The following is a 17,124-nucleotide window of genomic DNA, read 5'->3' as shown; positions in this document are numbered from 1 at the left end:
GAGAGAGAGAGTGAGAGAGAGTGTGAGAGAGAGAGAGAGAGAGAGAGAGAGAGAGAGAGAGAGAGAGAGAGAGAGAGAGAGAGAGAGAGAGAGAGAGAGAGAGAGACAGGAGAGCACCTCCACAACGTCATCCTGCGAGCAGAAAGTGTGAGTTGGTTGGCTGGCTGGCTGGCTGGCTGGCCAGAAGTGAGCAGTGCAGTAAATTACAGGAAAGGTTAGTCTGGCCGTAAAGAAGCACCAACACTACATTTAATTGGCCTCTGACGGCGCTCGCTCTCCCATCATTCATAGCATGCGCTGAGCACTGGGAGGGATGATGCAGGAAGATAGAGGAGCGACGCACAGACCTGCCTCTCCCTCGAAAGCCACAGCGCTCCATATTTACTCCCCCCTCTCTCTCTCTCTCTCTCTCTCTCTCTCTCTCTCTCTCTCTCTCTCTCTCTCTCTCTCTATACTCATATGTTCTTCTTTTATATCTCTCTCTGATCCTATCACTCCTCCGTTTCCCCCTCTGTTTCTCTCTCCATCCTTCCCCCAACCTTTTCTCCTCCTCCATCCCTCAATCTCTGTATCGCTCCCTCCGATGGCATTGCACCGGTGCGGGAGGTGAGGACGAAAAGAGCTGTGTCAGGGCTGGATCGCCATGACAGGGTGCCCCCCGTCTGTCCTGGGGACTCGGGTACCGGGTGTGTCTGGGTGTGTGTGTGTGGGTGGGCGGGTGTGTGTGTTGTTATACCTGTTTGGGAGGCTCTGTGGAGGAGGAGGAAGAGGAGGAGGAGGAGGAGGAGGTGTGAGCGTCCGAACCCCGTTGGACTCCATCGTGACCTGCAGACGGCGGGTAGGGAGGAGAAGGGAAGAAGGGATGGCGGGGAAGAGGGGAGGGAGATAAGAGGTCGGGTTCAATAGGAGTTGCTACAGTCACGAACAACACCGGGGAGACCCGTGACATTAGTAGGACGAGGCCTCAAAGCAGACACAGGCACACACACACACAGGCACACACACACAGACAGTAGCAGGGGCGAGTCAGAGACAGGCGTCAGTGTGCTGGCAAACAGCCAGAGATTCGCCGTGACACTTCCATGCTAATGCAGGCCTCGGGGTGACTGGCCTTTCTGCCCGCGCCCATCCACCAGCAGCACGTCCAGCGCTGACAACATTAATTACAGCTGCCTTCACATGCCTCTTTGTGTGTGTGTGCGTGTGTGTGTGTGTGGGGGGGGGGGGATGAAAGAGGAGAAGGGAGAAAGATAGTACGTGTGTGTGTGTGTGTGTGCGGTGAGAACTATCGCTGCATCACTAACCATTTGGCCCCTGTCACTTTGAATCAGAGGCTAAGCCACACATCCTTCACACATCCGTCACACTCTCCGTAAAGCTGCTACTTAACTCTGCTTGCTCCCGTCACATGCCATCCAGACTGACGTCGAGGAAGCTTGTGCGTGCGTGTGCGTGCGCGTGTGCGTGCATTCCTCTCCATGTTTACCTGCGTGTGACCTCATGTGCAGGCGGAGCAGGCTGGCTTGGCTGAAGCTCTTCCCACACTCCTGACAGCCGTACTCGCCTTGGCCCATCAAAGAACGCAGCATCCCTGTGGAACACACAGCCTCGGTCAACACAGCACAGGACGACAGGGCGGAACTACACATCCGGACAACACGGGTAAACTACAAATCCCTAAACTGGCCCCCATGGTTAAAACTACAAATCCCTGCATTCATACTGTACATGGGGTTATTACTTTGCGCGCACTTGATTCAGGTCGCCCAGTACGATTGCACAACCAGAACAGTCCTAAAACAGCCCACTCAGGTAAATCAAACATGCCTCAAAGACATGATGTTTGATCTGTGTCTCTGACCGAGCGTGAAGATACAGCGGAGAGACTGTTGGATACAAGAGATGAGTCACAGATAAGAGATAGAATAGCCTAGAGTGGCGATAGTCTCTCCAGATAGAGGGAGCAGAGAGAGAGACAGAGAGAGAGAGAGAGAGAGAGAGAGAGAGACAGAGAGAGAGAGAGACAGAGAGAGAGAGAGAGAGAGAGAGAGAGAGAGAGAGAGAGAGAGAGAGACAGAGAGACATAGAGAGAGAGCTGTCATGCTGCAGATAAGGCCGACTACGCAGTGGAACACAGCAGCTCTCTCATCAGAGGGCCTGGGGAGAGAGGAGGGGATGGAAGGATGATGTGGAGGTGTGTGTGAGGAGCAGAGGAACGAGGGATGACAGGACGAAGAGAGCGCCAGGCCAGAGAAGGGTAGATGTGGCTGGAGAGGGCATGGGCGCAAAGGACGGAGGGAGGGAGGGAGGGAGGGAGAGGGAGAGGGAGAGGGAGAGGGAGAGAGAGAGAGAGAGAGAGAGAGAGAGAGAGAGAGAGAGAGAGAGAGAGAGGGGGTAAGGCATCATTAGTATGTCTAATGTGTCATTACATGCGTCTCTCTCCTGAGGCTGCACTGCATCTGTCACACACCATCATCTCAGTGCCTGACAGCACACACACACACACACGCACACACATACACACTCACACACCATGCATAAATTACAGCCAATTAAAACACCCCGGCTGGGATGTGCCCGCTTCACCACCCGCGTGTCACATGTCAGGTGTGTGTGTGTGTGTAAGTGTGTGTGTGCGGGCCACGGGATGCAGAGAGACAGCAGGGAGACAGGCGGGTCACAGAGACCAGAGCTGTTCCATCATCCATATGCGACCCCCCCCCCCCCCCCCACTATGACCTCTTCCCTGCCACACACACCTGGAGAGATCTCCCCCTCCCCTGCTCCCCCCCCCCCCCCCCCCCCCCCCGGTGCTGGGTAGCATATACCTGAGCCGTGCCCGTGGGAGCTACAGAGTGGAGTGGAGGGCAGGGGACAGGAGGACAGGAGAGGAAGGAGAGGAGGAGAGGAAGAGAGGTGACAGAGAGTGTGTGTGGCAGGTCTGGTCCTGGCCTCTGGATACACTGCCTCCATCCCTCCCAACACACACTCGCTCACACACACACACACACGCACAAACAACAGAATCCCTCGCCTGCTCAAAAAAAGGTCACGTTACAGCATGTGACTCAAAGGCCCGTGTCTGAGAGTGTTGGTCAGAAGGAGGCCGGCTGGGGGGCCAGGGCTGGCATGGCAGGGCTGGGGGGGGCTGGAAGGGTGGGGTGGTGGTGGTGAAGGTGGGGAGGGGGGTTTCGGACCCCGGGCGCGAGCGGACCAGCTGTGTGTGTTAAACAGGCCCACTTGACCTTAGGAGAACACAGGGAAACAGGCAAATATGGAGGTTGGTCTGTAATGACCATTTCTGAAACAGCTGCTGGCTTAATGATTATATCTCATCGCTCTGTCGACCTCTCTTCCTCTCTCTTTCTTTGCGTCTCTCTGTTTTCCTTTCCCTTGCTCTCTCTGTCTCTTTTTCTCTCGCTCTTCCTCTTTCTTTCCATCTTTCTTTCTTTGCATATGTACTCTGTAAATATGTCTTTCCTCTCTTCCTCTCTCACGCTGTCCTCCTCCATCCCTCCCTCCATCTCTCTGGAGGAGAGGAGAGCAGAGTGAGTCGAGACCTAAAACCTTCTTGACAGCTTTCTGGGAGAGTGGAGGAGGAGAGCAAGCGTGCCTCCCAGACCCCACCGACACAAAGGTTCCTGCACGTCTCGCACTGCCAAAACACACACACACACACTGCCCCAGATAGAGGCTTTTTAGCTGCCAGATGGAGTGTGTGTGTGTGTGTGTGTGTGTGTGGATGTTTATGGCCCCAACGAGTAATCACAGTCCAGTCCAGCTGTATATTTAACATCAGCTGTCAATTGTATGAGGTGTATTTTATTAGGCGAAAATTATTCATGTTAATGACTGTTGCACTGTTGTATTATTACTACCGTAAAGTAAAACAAGCAAACCCCGATCTGCAAATATAGAAAACACAGCTAAGGTCTGGCTGCCTTAGCCCCGCCCCTTACCTGTTGGATCCAGCATGGGATTGGCCGATCCCCAGCGGTGGTAGAGGGCCGCCAGCTCATGGGGGTTGTAGTTCTTTAGGAAGCTGAGGATGTCAATAGGAGTAGTCTCAGTCATCATCTCTTGTTCCATGCCTCCACGGGGCACGGGAGAAGAAGAAGAGGTGTTGTGAGCGCCCCTGTGTGGCTGGGAGGCTCCATAGCTGCTGCTGTGGGTAGCAGGCCTACTGGCAGTCCTAGACTGGGACTGGGCCTGGGACTGGGACTGGGACTTAGACTGGGCCTGAGACTGAGACTTAGACTGAGACTTGGACTTGGGGTGAGAGGAGCCGGTCTTGGACTGGCTGTGGTTCTGAGCGGAGGTCTGAGCCCGGTTGTACTCGGCCAGGCCGTGCTTGCTGGAGAGCATGAAGCCCAGGCCCTCCTGAGGCAGCATGTATCGGTCCAGGAGGCGGGCCCCGGACCCAGACCCCGTGCTGGGGCTGGAGGTCGTGGAAGACCGCTGGGAGGGGCCCCTGCTCTTGTCCAGGGAGCCGGCGGAGGAGGAGGAGGCCCGGGGATACATCTCCACCTTGGGTCTGGAGCGAGAGGTCTGGGCCTCTGCCCCCCTGCCCCCTGCAGGCCGCTGGGAGGGCCGCGGGCCCTGGCCAGCCCCGGAGGACGACCTCCGCGAGGACGAGGAGGCGGACGAGGCCGGCGAAGAGGACGAGGAGGCGGCAGCGGGCGGGCCGTTTGACTCGCCGTCCTTCTTGGGCGCCGCCGGCGCGGGGGGGCGGGTGCGGGGGGTGCGGACCACGGGGGGCAGGGGGGGGCACTCCTTACCCTCCAGGACGGGCGGGGGGCCGGTGCGTCGCCTGGAAGAGGAGGGCTTGTCTTTGGGGCCCTTGGCGGGGGCCGCCTGGGCCCAGGGGGGGGCCAGCGTGGAGGAGGTGCTGCTGATGCGGTGGGTCACGGCCTGGTGCATCCACAGCACCTCCGGGTAGTGGCTGCTGTGGGAGCAGAAAGAGCACTTGTGGCTGGGGGGGCCTTTCCCCTGGGGGGCCAGGCCCCGCTGGCCTCCCTCTCTGACACACAGGTCCACGGGGGCGAGGTGGGGGTCGGCCGGGGAGAGGGGCTGGCTGGGCCGCTTGTCCCTGGGGGTGCGGGCTGAGAGGTAGGGGTGGGGGTCGGAGGAGTGGGTCCCCCCCTGGAGGAGGGCTTTTTTCAGCTTGGGGTAGCCACTTGGATCCCCTCGGGTGGAGCTGGGGCTGGGGTCTGGGCTGTGCTGGGTGTGGGGGTCTGGGGTGTGGACCAGGCGGACGTGGGACAGGAAGACGGAAGACTCCGGGGTGACAAAGTCACACAGGCTGCAGACGTACGGCTTGACGTCTGAAAGGAAAAGAAGACAGGGAGGACACAGCGAGAGGTCAGTTAGATTGTACACATATGATGCTCAATCAATTTGAAACTCAGCTGTTCGAATTAGCGGCGCAAACAGATCTCCACACTGAATCCTGAAAAAAAAGATGTTTCTTCATGGCCACCAGAGGGCGAGTATTACTGTAACATGAAATTCTAAATGACAGAAACTACGACCAAGTGTTTTAGCTCAATCATATAAAAATATTTTTTCTGAACCCTTCATTTTGAAAATATGTTCAATCTACAGATGTATAACATGGTGTCATCAGACAGCATCTCTTATAATTCAGCATCTCTTATAATTCATGACGAAACTCCAGTCAGGACTCAGTGGTGTAATCGCAACAGTTCACCACTCGGTGGCATCTGTGTACTGTGTTGGCTTGGCCACCGTCACACATCCACAAAGTCAGGCTGGAATGTGGAGGACTCAGAGGGCATGGTGGAGCACAGTCAGGCCCTGAGAACAGGAAGTGAGAGGTCCTTTGGCCCGCTTCAAATCCCTCTAAAAAGATTCCTTCCTTCCTTCTTTCATTTGGATCATTTCACCTTTCTTCGTCCATTCCTTCTTTCTTTCTTGTCTGCATGCGTGTGTGTGTGTGTGCGTGTGTGTGTGTGTGTGTGTGTGTGTGTGTATTACTCAGAGACAAGGGTCAGTCTGTCAAGCCTGTGGTCACAGCATCCCTTCACCCCACATGTCATCTGCATGTGACCAGCTGAGCCAACTGAGCATTATTTATGTCCGCTATGAACATCATGAACACCACTCAGTACTGAACGCTGACCTTGAGAGCAGGTCTGAACAGATCAGTGTCACTGACCAGGTTTATCTGACTGTTTGTGTCCTCTAAGTGCACCTCCATCAAGAATCTCCCTCTATAAATAAAACAATCCCTTAGACCTGGAGAGGAGTGTGTGTGTGTGTGTGTGTTGTATGTGTGTGTGTGTGTGTTGTATGTGTGTGTGCGTGTGTGTGCGTGAGCGTGTGTGTATGGCGCGAGCATGGGTGACTGGCAGGCAGGATTAGGTAAGTAGCTTTGCAGGGCAGGAGACGGAGAGGCAGGCGGACTTTGGGGGAGGAGCTGACCTCATGCCCCCTGACCTCGCGAGGGTGCCATCCCTACATCTGGGAGCGGATCTAGAAACATAGAAATGGATTCTGGAATGGCCGAGCTGCTTCTAAAACCAATTCTAGAATGGAATGTTCAACTCGCCCTTAATGTTACACTTCTACAACAAGAGGAAGAGAGAGTACTATTATTGTACACAGAAAGCAAATCAGGAAGTGGACACCACCCCCTTCTGGGGAAAAGAGCAGTATTTATCACGACACAGTTTGAAGCTCGACTTAACACAGTCAAAAGTGTGAAAAGAAATGCCACAGCCTTGTCAAGCACTACCATCCTCCAGTAAGTAGCCACCGTTATTTTGACTTCCAGCTTGTTACTTCCAGCTGAGAGCTAAAAAGGAAAAGAGGGTGACAGATTTTTAGATTTTTATTTAAAAAAATCTATCAGCACATTCAGACACCGATAAGAGCGAGGGGGGGGGGGGGGGGGGGGGATTCCTGGTCCAGGAAGAGCTGAAATAGCACACTGCTCGCAGAAGGAGGAAGAGCTTCTATTTCTGACATGTTAAACCACCAGGGAGGACATGGGTGCATGGCTCTGATCACACCGCAGCGTAAGAACCCGACGACAACACACACATCCTTCAACAAGTTACGCCCCGACGTCAACACACACTTCACGCAGTCACCTAGGGAACCACGGCATTCCAGACGGTCGTCTCTCATAGGATGAGATTGCATCTCCCCTGACTGAAGTGCGAGGACTTTTATTTCGATGTGGTGGAAAGTTGAAAAAAAATGACAGGCATTCCTAAAATTCTCCCTGCTATTGTGTACCCGCTTTCAAAGCACTGGCTTTCATCAATCCAGCAATCTATATTTCATCCTGGCTCTGCTGTGGAAAACATTTTTTTTTTCCTTTTCAGCAGAGCGGGTTTATAGTAATGAGAATGTAACGACCCAACATGATTTAATGTTGTTTATGTATATGGTGTGTTTACTGAAGAACATGAGAGGTGCACTTTCGCCTCTGGCCACTAGATGTCTCCTGTCTCCCATTACCACTATGTGGTGGAGGCGGGGGCTCTCTGCACAATAGGAGTTTCAGCAGCAGATGTTGGCTGCTAACTGACTGTCAGAGTCAGTTAGTTGGAGAGATCTGAACAGGAAGTAGCCACCTCATGTATTTTACACATTCCCAGAACCTGACCTCTACTTAACATCGACAGTTTAGTTTGTATAAGAGACATTGCATTTCAAATAAGCTAACTCAATCACCTAACTTAACGTAAAAAGAGGGTAAATGAAATCACATTAAAAGTATAAATAACACACGGACCTGTCAGTGTTCCAGGGTTGGCAGTACCCATGGCGGCTCCGTTTTCTCCCAGGGCTAAGGTGGGCGGGGGGGAGTCTCCATAACCAGGGGTGCTTGGTCTACTGGGGGAACCAGACTCCGGGTCACTGGTCGACCCCCATCTGTCCCCCCTTCCGGCCCTCTCCCCGCCGGACGACCCCCGGCCGCCCCCATCCCTGCGCAGGTGCACGCGCTGGTGCACGACCATCTGGTGGCGACTCCGGAACACCTTCCCGCACTCGAAGCACTCGTTGGACTTCTGGCTCTGGGACGAGCGGCGGCGCTCCTGTCGCGAGGACGGACGGTACTCCGAGTCGCTCAGGCTCTCCGGGGTGTGGTCGCCCGGGGAGTGGTTGCTGGCGCTGCCGCGTCGGGCTGAGCCGCGTCTCTCCTGGCCCTTCAGGACGAAACGGCTGCTCTCCTTCTCGTAGACCACGGCCGCCCCGGACAGGGCCTCGTCACCTGGGTTCCGGTCCCCGGACTTCAGCCCCACCTCCAGGGGCTGCAGGACCCGGCCTCGCGTGGCTAGCTGCCAGGCCTGGTAGCTGCAGACCGGGTCCAGTTCAGGGATCCTGTAGCCCAGTTGTGGGGTCTCCTTTGAGGGTTCGGAGGGGTCCAAGGCTGGCTGGAGGTTGAGGTAGTCCAGAAGGAGTCTCTTAGCGGCAGGGACGTCCTCCTGGTCATGCTTCTGGGTCTGGGTCTGGTGGATGTGCCCCACACTGTGGACCTTTTCATGGGCCCTGAGACTCTCCCTGTCATGGAACATGTTCCCACACTTGGAGCAGATCTGGTATAGGCTGAGGCCCAGGCCTGCCGTGCCTAGAGAGACCTCAGGGCCCTGGGCCACGTCGTTGATAGTGGCAGGAGGTTCAGACTCGACCTTGGGCCTGCTCCTGGCCGAGGACTTGGAGCTGTTGTGGGTCTTCATGTGGGACTTGAGGAACCAGGCCTCTCGGAAGCGACGGCCACACACCTTGCAGCAGTGCTCCAGGATCCCAGCGTGTTTCTTCATGTGGGACTTGAGGAACCAAGCCTGGGTGAACACCTGGCCGCAAGTCTCACATGGGAACGTCCCGTCGGTCTGTATGACCTCCCCCACGGCCTCCCCCCCGGCCTCCCCCCCGGTCTCTGTCTCCCCCTGGCTCTGGGGAGTGTCCGGGTCGTCGGTGTCGGCCGTGATGTGAACTTTCTCGATGTGGCTCAGGAGCTGGTCTTCTCTCTGAGTTTCGAAGCCGCACAGACGACAGCGGTATGGCCGCCGCTCCGACGACCTCTCCCTCTTCACGCCCCTCGCCGCCACTTTCCTTCGGCTCTCCTCGGAGCTGTCGCCGTTGACCACGCGGTTACAGGCGGAGCTGCTTTTCGTGGGGCTGGTGCCGCCCTCCAGACCCTCGGACACGCCCACTTCCTCTGACCCCTCCTCCTCTTCCTCCTCTGGCCCCTCCTCGTCGTCCTCGGGGTGGTGGCTGATGAGCGTGCCCAGTTTGTGGCTGCGGATGTGTACCTTCAGATTGCCCTTCTGAGAGGCCCGGTGGTCACAGTAGGGGCACTTATAAGGCCGTGCCCCCGTGTGGCGTCTCATGTGCTGCGACAGAGAGCTTTGGAAAGGGAAGCTACGACCGCATACGTTACAGTCGTACGCCGCAGCCTTGTCTTCGCCACCTTCCCCCGGCTCTGCCTCGGCTGGACTAGCCTCCCCTCCTTCTCCTCCATCCATGTCTTCTTCCTCCAGGCTAGGCTGGGCCTCCATCATTACCTCTTCACCGCTGTCTCTGGAGCTCATGGTGCTCTTTTCTCCTCCCCCAAGCCGGCTAGCAAGCTAAATCAACTAGCTCTTTAACTGTGCTAGCCAGCTAACTCTGCTAGCTTGCTAACTCTGATAGCAAGCTAACTCTGCTAGCACGCTAATTCTTTTAGCTTGCTAACTCTGAACCCAATGCTATCTGCAGCTGCTCATATAGCTCAATCTGTCAGTCTCTGTGTTTCTTAAGGCTCTCTATCCTGAAGGGGGGCTCGCTTTAATAGGGCTACAGTTAATGTCTGGACCCCGAGTTAGCTTTCTCCTGTCAGGAGAACCACGGCCCTACATCCATCTTTATTTAGATCGTCCTATAAGTGAACTTCAGTGACAACGAACAGACCTGCTCTTTTGCTAGTACCGTAGGCACTGTAGCCAGCTTTAAGTCAAACACAATCAGCTGTGGTATACACTAACATCCATCAGGCCATCTAGCTGTTGCTGTGTGTCTGTACTCTCTGGTGGCTGTCTCCCTGGGTAGCAGGCCTCTGTGGAGTTGGTGTCAGCGCTGATTTCTGCACACGTCTTCTCAAGCTGGTCTCTGGCTTTGGTTATCAGCTCATCAGTAGCAGAAAGGACTTGGTATTGGAGAGCGCTGTCCTCACTCACATAACACCAATCTGTGGGAGAGACAGAGAGGGAGAGAGGGAGAGTGAAAAAGAGGGAGGGAGAGAGAGAGAGTGAAAAAGAGGGAGGGAGAGAGAGACCGACAGATACATAGAGAGTGGGGGATGGAGTGGGGCCGAATGAGGGGGTGAAAGAGATAGAAGAGCATGGTGAGAGAGATGGATTGAGAGAGAGAGAGAGAGAGAGAGAGAGAGAGAGAGAGAGAGAGAGAGAGAGAGAGAGAGAGAGAGAGAGAGAAGAGAGAGAGAGGAGGAGACAGAGAAAGTGTTAGCACTGTGTTAGACAAAGCGACAGCAACAGGGATCTGTTTAACATTTGCATACTGCCTCTTGTCAAAAGCACCTGAACATATGTAGAGGGGTCTGATGCATGTCTGTTAAGATGTCTGCCTGCCTGTCTGCCTGTATGTGTGTGTGTGTTCTTGTGTTTGTGTGTGTGTGTGTCCGGCCATGACGCCACACTGGCTGAGTCAACACTTCTTTACACAACTGCAACGCACGGCGTAGCAGGGAGAGAGATAGGTTAGATCGGCTCAATCAGCACAGCCACTACACACACCCCTCCTCCCTCTCTTTCTCTCTCTCTGTCTCTCTATCTCTATCTCTCACACACACACACACACACACAGACCCCTCCCCTCTTGCTCACACAAACACGCACAGACCCCATCCACTCTCACACACACAGAGAAAAACACACACACACAAAGACCCCTCCCCTCTCTCGCACACACAAAAACACACACACACACACACACTCCCAAACCCCTCCCCTCTCTCTCACACAAAGAAACACACACACATGCTTCAACTGCCACAATCTCATGACTGCGATCATAAGCACACAACAGGAAGTAACTCTTCTGACAGTTTGCTTTCTCTTTTGCCCACTCAATAGCTAGATTGGAGAGAGGGAGAGACTGGGGAAGGAGAGAGGGAAAGGGAAGCACAAAAGAACAGGAAGAAAAAAATAAAAATGAGAAAGAAAGAGAAAGACATAAAGACTAGGAGACAGAAACATTCTGAGAGACAAAGGCATAAGGCTATGATGGACAGAGAGAGAGGGATGGACAGAGAGAATAACAGGATGAATAATTATATATATATATATATATATATATATAGAGAGAGAGAGAGAGAGAGAGAGAGAGAGAGAGAGAGAGAGAGAGAGAGAGAGAGAGAGAGAGAGAGAGAGAGAGAGAGAGAGAGAGAGAGAGAGAGAGAGAGAGAGAGAGAGAGAGAGAGAGAGATATGATGGACATGTGCTGCTCTTGGATCCTCTATATGTCATCCGGCAATCATCACTCCCCCTATAAGCTGACTTTAATTATAATTATAAGTGGATAATTGAGCCTAAGCGTAAGCGGATGGTGTGTGTGTGTGTGTCAACTAGAGATAAGGGAAGGTAGCAGACTAAACCTTGAAGTGCAGTTTCACTTTCAACTCCTGAGAGTGCTGCACCTAAAATGGCCGAACACCACACAGCTTCCAAGAGACTGAGTCCTCTCAACTCTTCTCTGCACAGTCAGTCACTGTCTCCACAGTCAGTCACTGTCTCCACAGTCAGTCACTGTCTCCAGTCAGTCACTGTCTCCACAGTCAGTCACTGTCTCCAGTCAGTCACTGTCTCCACAGTCAGTCACTGTCTCCACAGTCAGTCACTGTATACAGTCAGTCACTGTCTCCACTCTGTCACTGTCTCCACAGTCAGTCACTGTCTCCACAGTCAGTCACTGTCTCCAGTCAGTCACTGTCTCCACAGTCAGTCACTGTCTCCACAGTCAGTCACTGTCTCCACAGTCAGTCACTGTCTCCACAGTCAGTCACTGTCTCCAGTCTGTCACTGTCTCCACAGTCAGTCACTGTCTCCAGTCAGTCACTGTCTCCACAGTCAGTCACTGTCTCCACAGTCAGTCACTGTCTCCAGTCAGTCACTGTGTCCACAGTCAGTCACTGTCTCCAGTCTGTCACTGTCTCCACAGTCAGTCACTGTCTCCACAGTCAGACAGAAAGGAGAATCCCCAGTCAGAACGCTTGACACCACTTGACACTGGGAGCGGACATGCTGGAAAGCCTGTCTTGACGTCACATAGGGGAGATGAAGGGGCTCCGAACCAGCCGGACTGACATCAACATGACTGGGCCTCCTCAGTGTAACATCAGCACCCTCCTTCTCCACAGGCTTACATCCATCCCTTCATTCTACTCCCCTCTCCCCCTCTCCCATCGCCCTCTGTCTCTCTCTCGCTAAATGTCCCTTTCGAATTGATTTCGACCTGTTTGGATGTAAAACATTTTCCGGATATTAAGGATAAGGACCTGATTTGGAATTAAACATGCTGATTAGAGTGGGGGAGGAGTATTCTGACTGTCTTAAGCCTGTCATGCACCAGACAGTCACATGGGCGACATTAAACTTTAATGAGATTAAGTCACCATAGGGATCTCTGGAGAGAACACTCCTTCACCCAAACACAATCTCAGCAGCCAGTGGCTCAAACAATCTACAGGAGGACGGTATTTCCCATTCATCATCCAACCCCTCATCTATCCATCCATCCTTGCATCCATCCTTGCATCCATCCATCCTTCTTTGCTTCCTTCCCTCCTGCATACCATCCATCCATTCATCCAACATATTACAACGGCATCATCTGGATCGATCCATCCCTTCCTCCTTCCTTCCTTCCAAGCATCCATTCCTCCTTTCTTCATGTTTTCCTTCCTTCCTTTCACTGGGTTTCCAGTCTGATTCCATGTTCCTTCCTTTCCTTATTGATTAGACCTATTGATTGCTTGCCATTGGATAGCCATTACGCCTGGAGCGAGATATTACAATGCTTTTCCTCGTACCTAGCCCTGGCCAAGTCAATCAAAACAGGCCACTACAGGAGGTTAGTGGTCTGTCTCACACACTGACACACATACACACTGGCACTCTCTTTGACACTCTCTCCTTCACAAGGGGGGGGAGTCTAACTGTTGAGGGTCAGAGAGAGGGAGAGAAAGAGTGCGAGAGAGAGAAGGAGGGAGGGAGGGAGGGAGGGAGGGAGGGAGGGAGGGAGGGAGGGAGGGAGGGAGGGAGGGAGGGAGGGAGGGGGAGGGAGGGAGGGAGGGAGGGAGGGAGGGAGGGAGGGAGGGAGGGAGGGAGGGAGGGGAGGGAGGGAGGGAGGGAGGGAGGGAGGGAGGGAGGGAGGGAGGGAGGGAGGAAGAAAGGAAATCCGCTCTTATTTTCCCATCCTTCAGTGGGGCCGTTCAGGGTCTATTTCCATCCCAGGGAGATTCCTGGGACATCTGGAGCTGTTCTAACAACATCCTGGGAAGACAGACAGGCAGGCAGAGAGACAGGCAGGTAGGCGTGTAGAGAGACAGGCAGGCAGGTAGAGAGAGACCGGCAGAAAGAGAGATAGGCAGGCAGTCAGGCAGACAGACAGGTAGTGAGACAGGCAAGCAGAGAGAGACAGGCACTCAGACAAGCAGAGAGACATGCAGGCAGAGAGAGACAGACAGGTAGAGAGACCGGCAGGCATGTAGAGAGACAGTCAGGCATGTAGAGAGACAGGCAGGCAGGTAGAGAGACCGACAGGCAGGTAGAGAGACCGACAGGCATGTAGAGAGACAGGCAGGCGTGTAGAGAGACAGACAGGTAGAGAAATAGGCAGGCAGAGAGGCAGGCATGTACAGAGACAGGCAGGCAAAGAGGCAGGCAGATAGAGAGACCGGCAGGCATGTAGAGAGACAGGCAGGTAGAGAAACAGGCAGGCAGAGAGGCATGCAGGTAGAAAGACAGGCAGGCATTTAGAGAGACAGGCAGGTAAAGAAACAGGCAGGCAGAGAGGCAGGCAGGTAGGTAGAGAGACAGGCAGGCAGAGAGAGAGGCAGGCAGGCAGATAGACAGACAGGTAGAGAGACAGGCAGAGAGACAGGCAGGCAGAGAGACAGACGGACAGGTAGAGAGACAGCCAGGAAGGGAGATCCTCAAACAGATAGACAGATGAATCTGACTGGATGGACTGACAGGTCAGGGATCAGTGAAGGATGGTAGAAACACTAACAATCTCTCTGTCTCTGATGATGTCACTGACTCTCTCCAGTGTGTGTGTGTGTGTGTGTGTGTGTGTGAGAGAGAGAGAGAGAGAGAGAGAGAGAGAGAGAGAGAGAGAGAGAGAGAGAGAGAGAGAGAGAGAGAGAGAGAGAGAGAGAGAGAGAGAGAGAGAGAGAGAGAGAGAGAGACAGAAGGGGGCGGGGGATAGGCCATTCAGGAGGGGTTATATAGGCCCTGGACACAAAGACTGAGTCTCCTGTTCCATTCATACTGAGAGCCCAACATAAACTCTGTCTCACACACACACACACACAGTATGTGCATTTAACACGGCTCCATACAGGAAGTTTGAAAACGACCCATACAGGGCTCCACATGTACACACGTACGCAGAGCAAAACACACAGAGAGCCTTTTAAACATCAGACTGAGGAGAAGAGGGGAGGGGAGAGGAGAGGAGACAGAACTAAGAGTGTGGTGGTATGTGGACTAGTCAATGGATTCTCAGTCCAATCAATAATCCATTATGACCAAACTGGGCCTCTCACTCTGCCAGCTGGACGCCTTACTGTGTGTGTGTGCGTGTGTGTGTTTGTGTGTATTTGTGTATGAGAGAGAGAGAGAGAGAGAGAGAGAGAGAGAGAGAGAGAGAGAGAGAGAGAGAGAGAGAGAGAGAGAGAGGGGGTCTAAAAGATAGGAGGATATACAAGTAGGAGATAACAAGCAACTTTTGGGGGGGCAACGGTCTCTCCATCCTGTCCACATCACTTCATGCCTCCATCCCTCTTCCCCACTCCACAAGCCCTAGATATCTATATCTCTCTGAAACTCTCCTAACCCTCCATTATCCACACCCCCTGCCCTCCCTTCCCAGCCCTCCATCCCTACCCCCACCTCTGCATGTCCCAATGACGTCCACTCCCCCGGACCCCCCACCCCCAGTGTTAATGTGTCATGATAGACATGACAATGGGCCCCCCCCTTTCTTCTCTATCCCCCTTGTCCTCCCTAAGTAGGCTGGGAGGGAGGGAGGGAGGGAGGGAGGGAGGGAGGGAGGGAGGGAGGGAGGGAGGGAGGGAGGGAGGGAGGGAGGGAGGGAGGGGAGGGAGGGAGGGAGGGAGGGAGGGAGGGAGGGAGGGAGGGAGGGAGGGAGGGAGGGAGGGAGGGAGGGAGGGAGGGAGGGAGGGAGGGAGGGAGGGAGGGGGCTTTATTTTCGTGAGCTTTTTAGAGAATGGTCCACAGTGTGTGTGTGTGTGTGTGTGTGCGCGCGTGCGTGTGTGTGTGTGTGTGTGTGTGTAAGAGTGTATGTGTGTAAGAGTGTATGTGTGTCAGGGTCAGAGGATTGTAGCAGGTGTTTGGGTCAACACTGTCAAGTTACATTTGGAGGAGCAACCCATGCTGGTCGGATTAGGAGTCCACGAGCCAGATGTGTTTGTGTGTCGGTGTGTGTACGTGTTGTTTTTTGGTTTGTTTTTTAGGGGGGGGGGGGGGGGGGTCTCTTCCAACCATCTACCCTACAGCCAACACTTCCAATATACAGTGCGTGGATGTGTGCCTAGTTTGGAGGCATCGTACTACGGTTTAGATCATGACTAACATAAAATGCAAATTTGGAAGATATCAAACTTCTCACTAACCCCGACTAAAGTCCACACTCTCTCTTTCGCTCGCAAAGCACACACAGCCCTCCCGTTCGCAGTCCTGCCTGTTTTTCTCACACCACTCGTTAACCCCTGGGTGCTCCCCGAGGGAGCCCCTCCCTACTGACACACAGCATTCCACCAACACACACACACACACACGTACACTGACAGACAGAAGAAGAATAAGACCGACTGACTGACTGAAGGGCAGTTTTACTGTCTGTCTGCCAGTCTGTAAGTCTGTCCGTCTGTCTGGCGGAATGACTGGCATCCTGCCTGCTCACTGGCCCACCCAGAGTCCAGCCTGAACACTGGGGAGCAGGAGGGAGAGGTGACACTGAACGGGGGGGGAGGGGAGAGGCGGGGAAAGAGAGAAGGACAGAGAACACAGGAGGAGGAAGGGAGGAGAGAAAGAGCAACGGGTACCACACGAGAGAGAGAGAGAGAGAGAGAGAGAGAGAGAGAGAGAGAGAGAGAGAGAGAGAGAGATCAGCAGAAGTGACTGGGAGCTACAGGGGAAAAGAGCAAGAGACGGAACAGAAAAGAGAGAAGCGGTGAGAAGACAGAGAGGGAAGGTGTTGAGTGTATAAAGCAGTACCCAGCCACTTCCAGGAGACAGAATCTGGGTTAGAGAGCGAGCGAGAGAGAGAGAGAGAGAGAGAGAGAGAGAGAGAGAGAGAGAGAGAGAGAGAGAGAGAGAGAGAGAGAGAGAGAGAGAGAGAGAGAGAGAGAGAGAGAGAGAGTAAGCGAAGGAGCAGGTAGACAGACAGGGAGGCTTGATAGAGGTGGAAGAGGAGAGTAATCCTTGTTTGTTGTGCAACACCGCTGAGGGCTTTAACTCTCCCAAACGCTACCGGCTCTGTCGTCACGGTGACCAGGCGGGCAGGTGACTCCCGTCGTCGCGGCGACAGATCTCTTGAGGGAGACAATTGAGGACAAACATGCCTTGAGTGACGCAACTTCTGTTCTCTCTTTCCATCTACCGCTCTCTCTCTCTCAGACCTAGCCCCAGAGAACAACCCTCAGATTAAAACAGAAATTGGGTGATTTTCAGTAGTGGGCCAGGTATAATCTGATGGGATTAGCCAGCTCTTTAAATAGAGTTTGTGTGTGCACGTGTGTGTTTATGCACGACATCTAATGGAGTCTGTCTCTCTTAATCAATAATACTCATCTGACAACAACAAAAAATCCCCAATCGAACATTCTAATAGACAGACACAGCTCAT

The 17,124-nt window shown here is 53.8% G+C and overlaps 1 protein-coding gene across 2 annotated transcripts in view; it reads right to left on the bottom strand.

The window, feature by feature from the left end:
• Positions 1 to 681: 681 nt before the first annotated feature.
• The window catches only part of LOC146300930 (zinc finger protein 516-like), a 25,584-nt gene continuing 9,141 nt past the window's right edge, over positions 682 to 17,124 (bottom strand). For both annotated transcript variants that reach the window (XM_084707615.1, XM_084707607.1), the window contains exons 2-5: positions 7,766 to 10,201; positions 3,960 to 5,324; positions 1,487 to 1,591; positions 682 to 825 (exon numbers count right to left, since the gene is read on the bottom strand). In XM_084707615.1, the coding sequence (XP_084563741.1) occupies positions 731 to 825; positions 1,487 to 1,591; positions 3,960 to 5,324; positions 7,766 to 9,566 (3,366 nt within the window). In that variant the 5' untranslated portion in view covers positions 9,567 to 10,201 and the 3' untranslated portion in view covers positions 682 to 730. The remainder of the gene's footprint in view (positions 826 to 1,486; positions 1,592 to 3,959; positions 5,325 to 7,765; positions 10,202 to 17,124) is intronic.

The sequence above is a fragment of the Hypomesus nipponensis genome, chromosome 2, assembly GCF_054491055.1.
Source record: "Hypomesus nipponensis isolate SF chromosome 2, ASM5449105v1, whole genome shotgun sequence".
Lineage (NCBI taxonomy): Eukaryota > Metazoa > Chordata > Actinopteri > Osmeriformes > Osmeridae > Hypomesus > Hypomesus nipponensis.
This window is presented reverse-complemented; position numbering and strand designations above follow the sequence as displayed.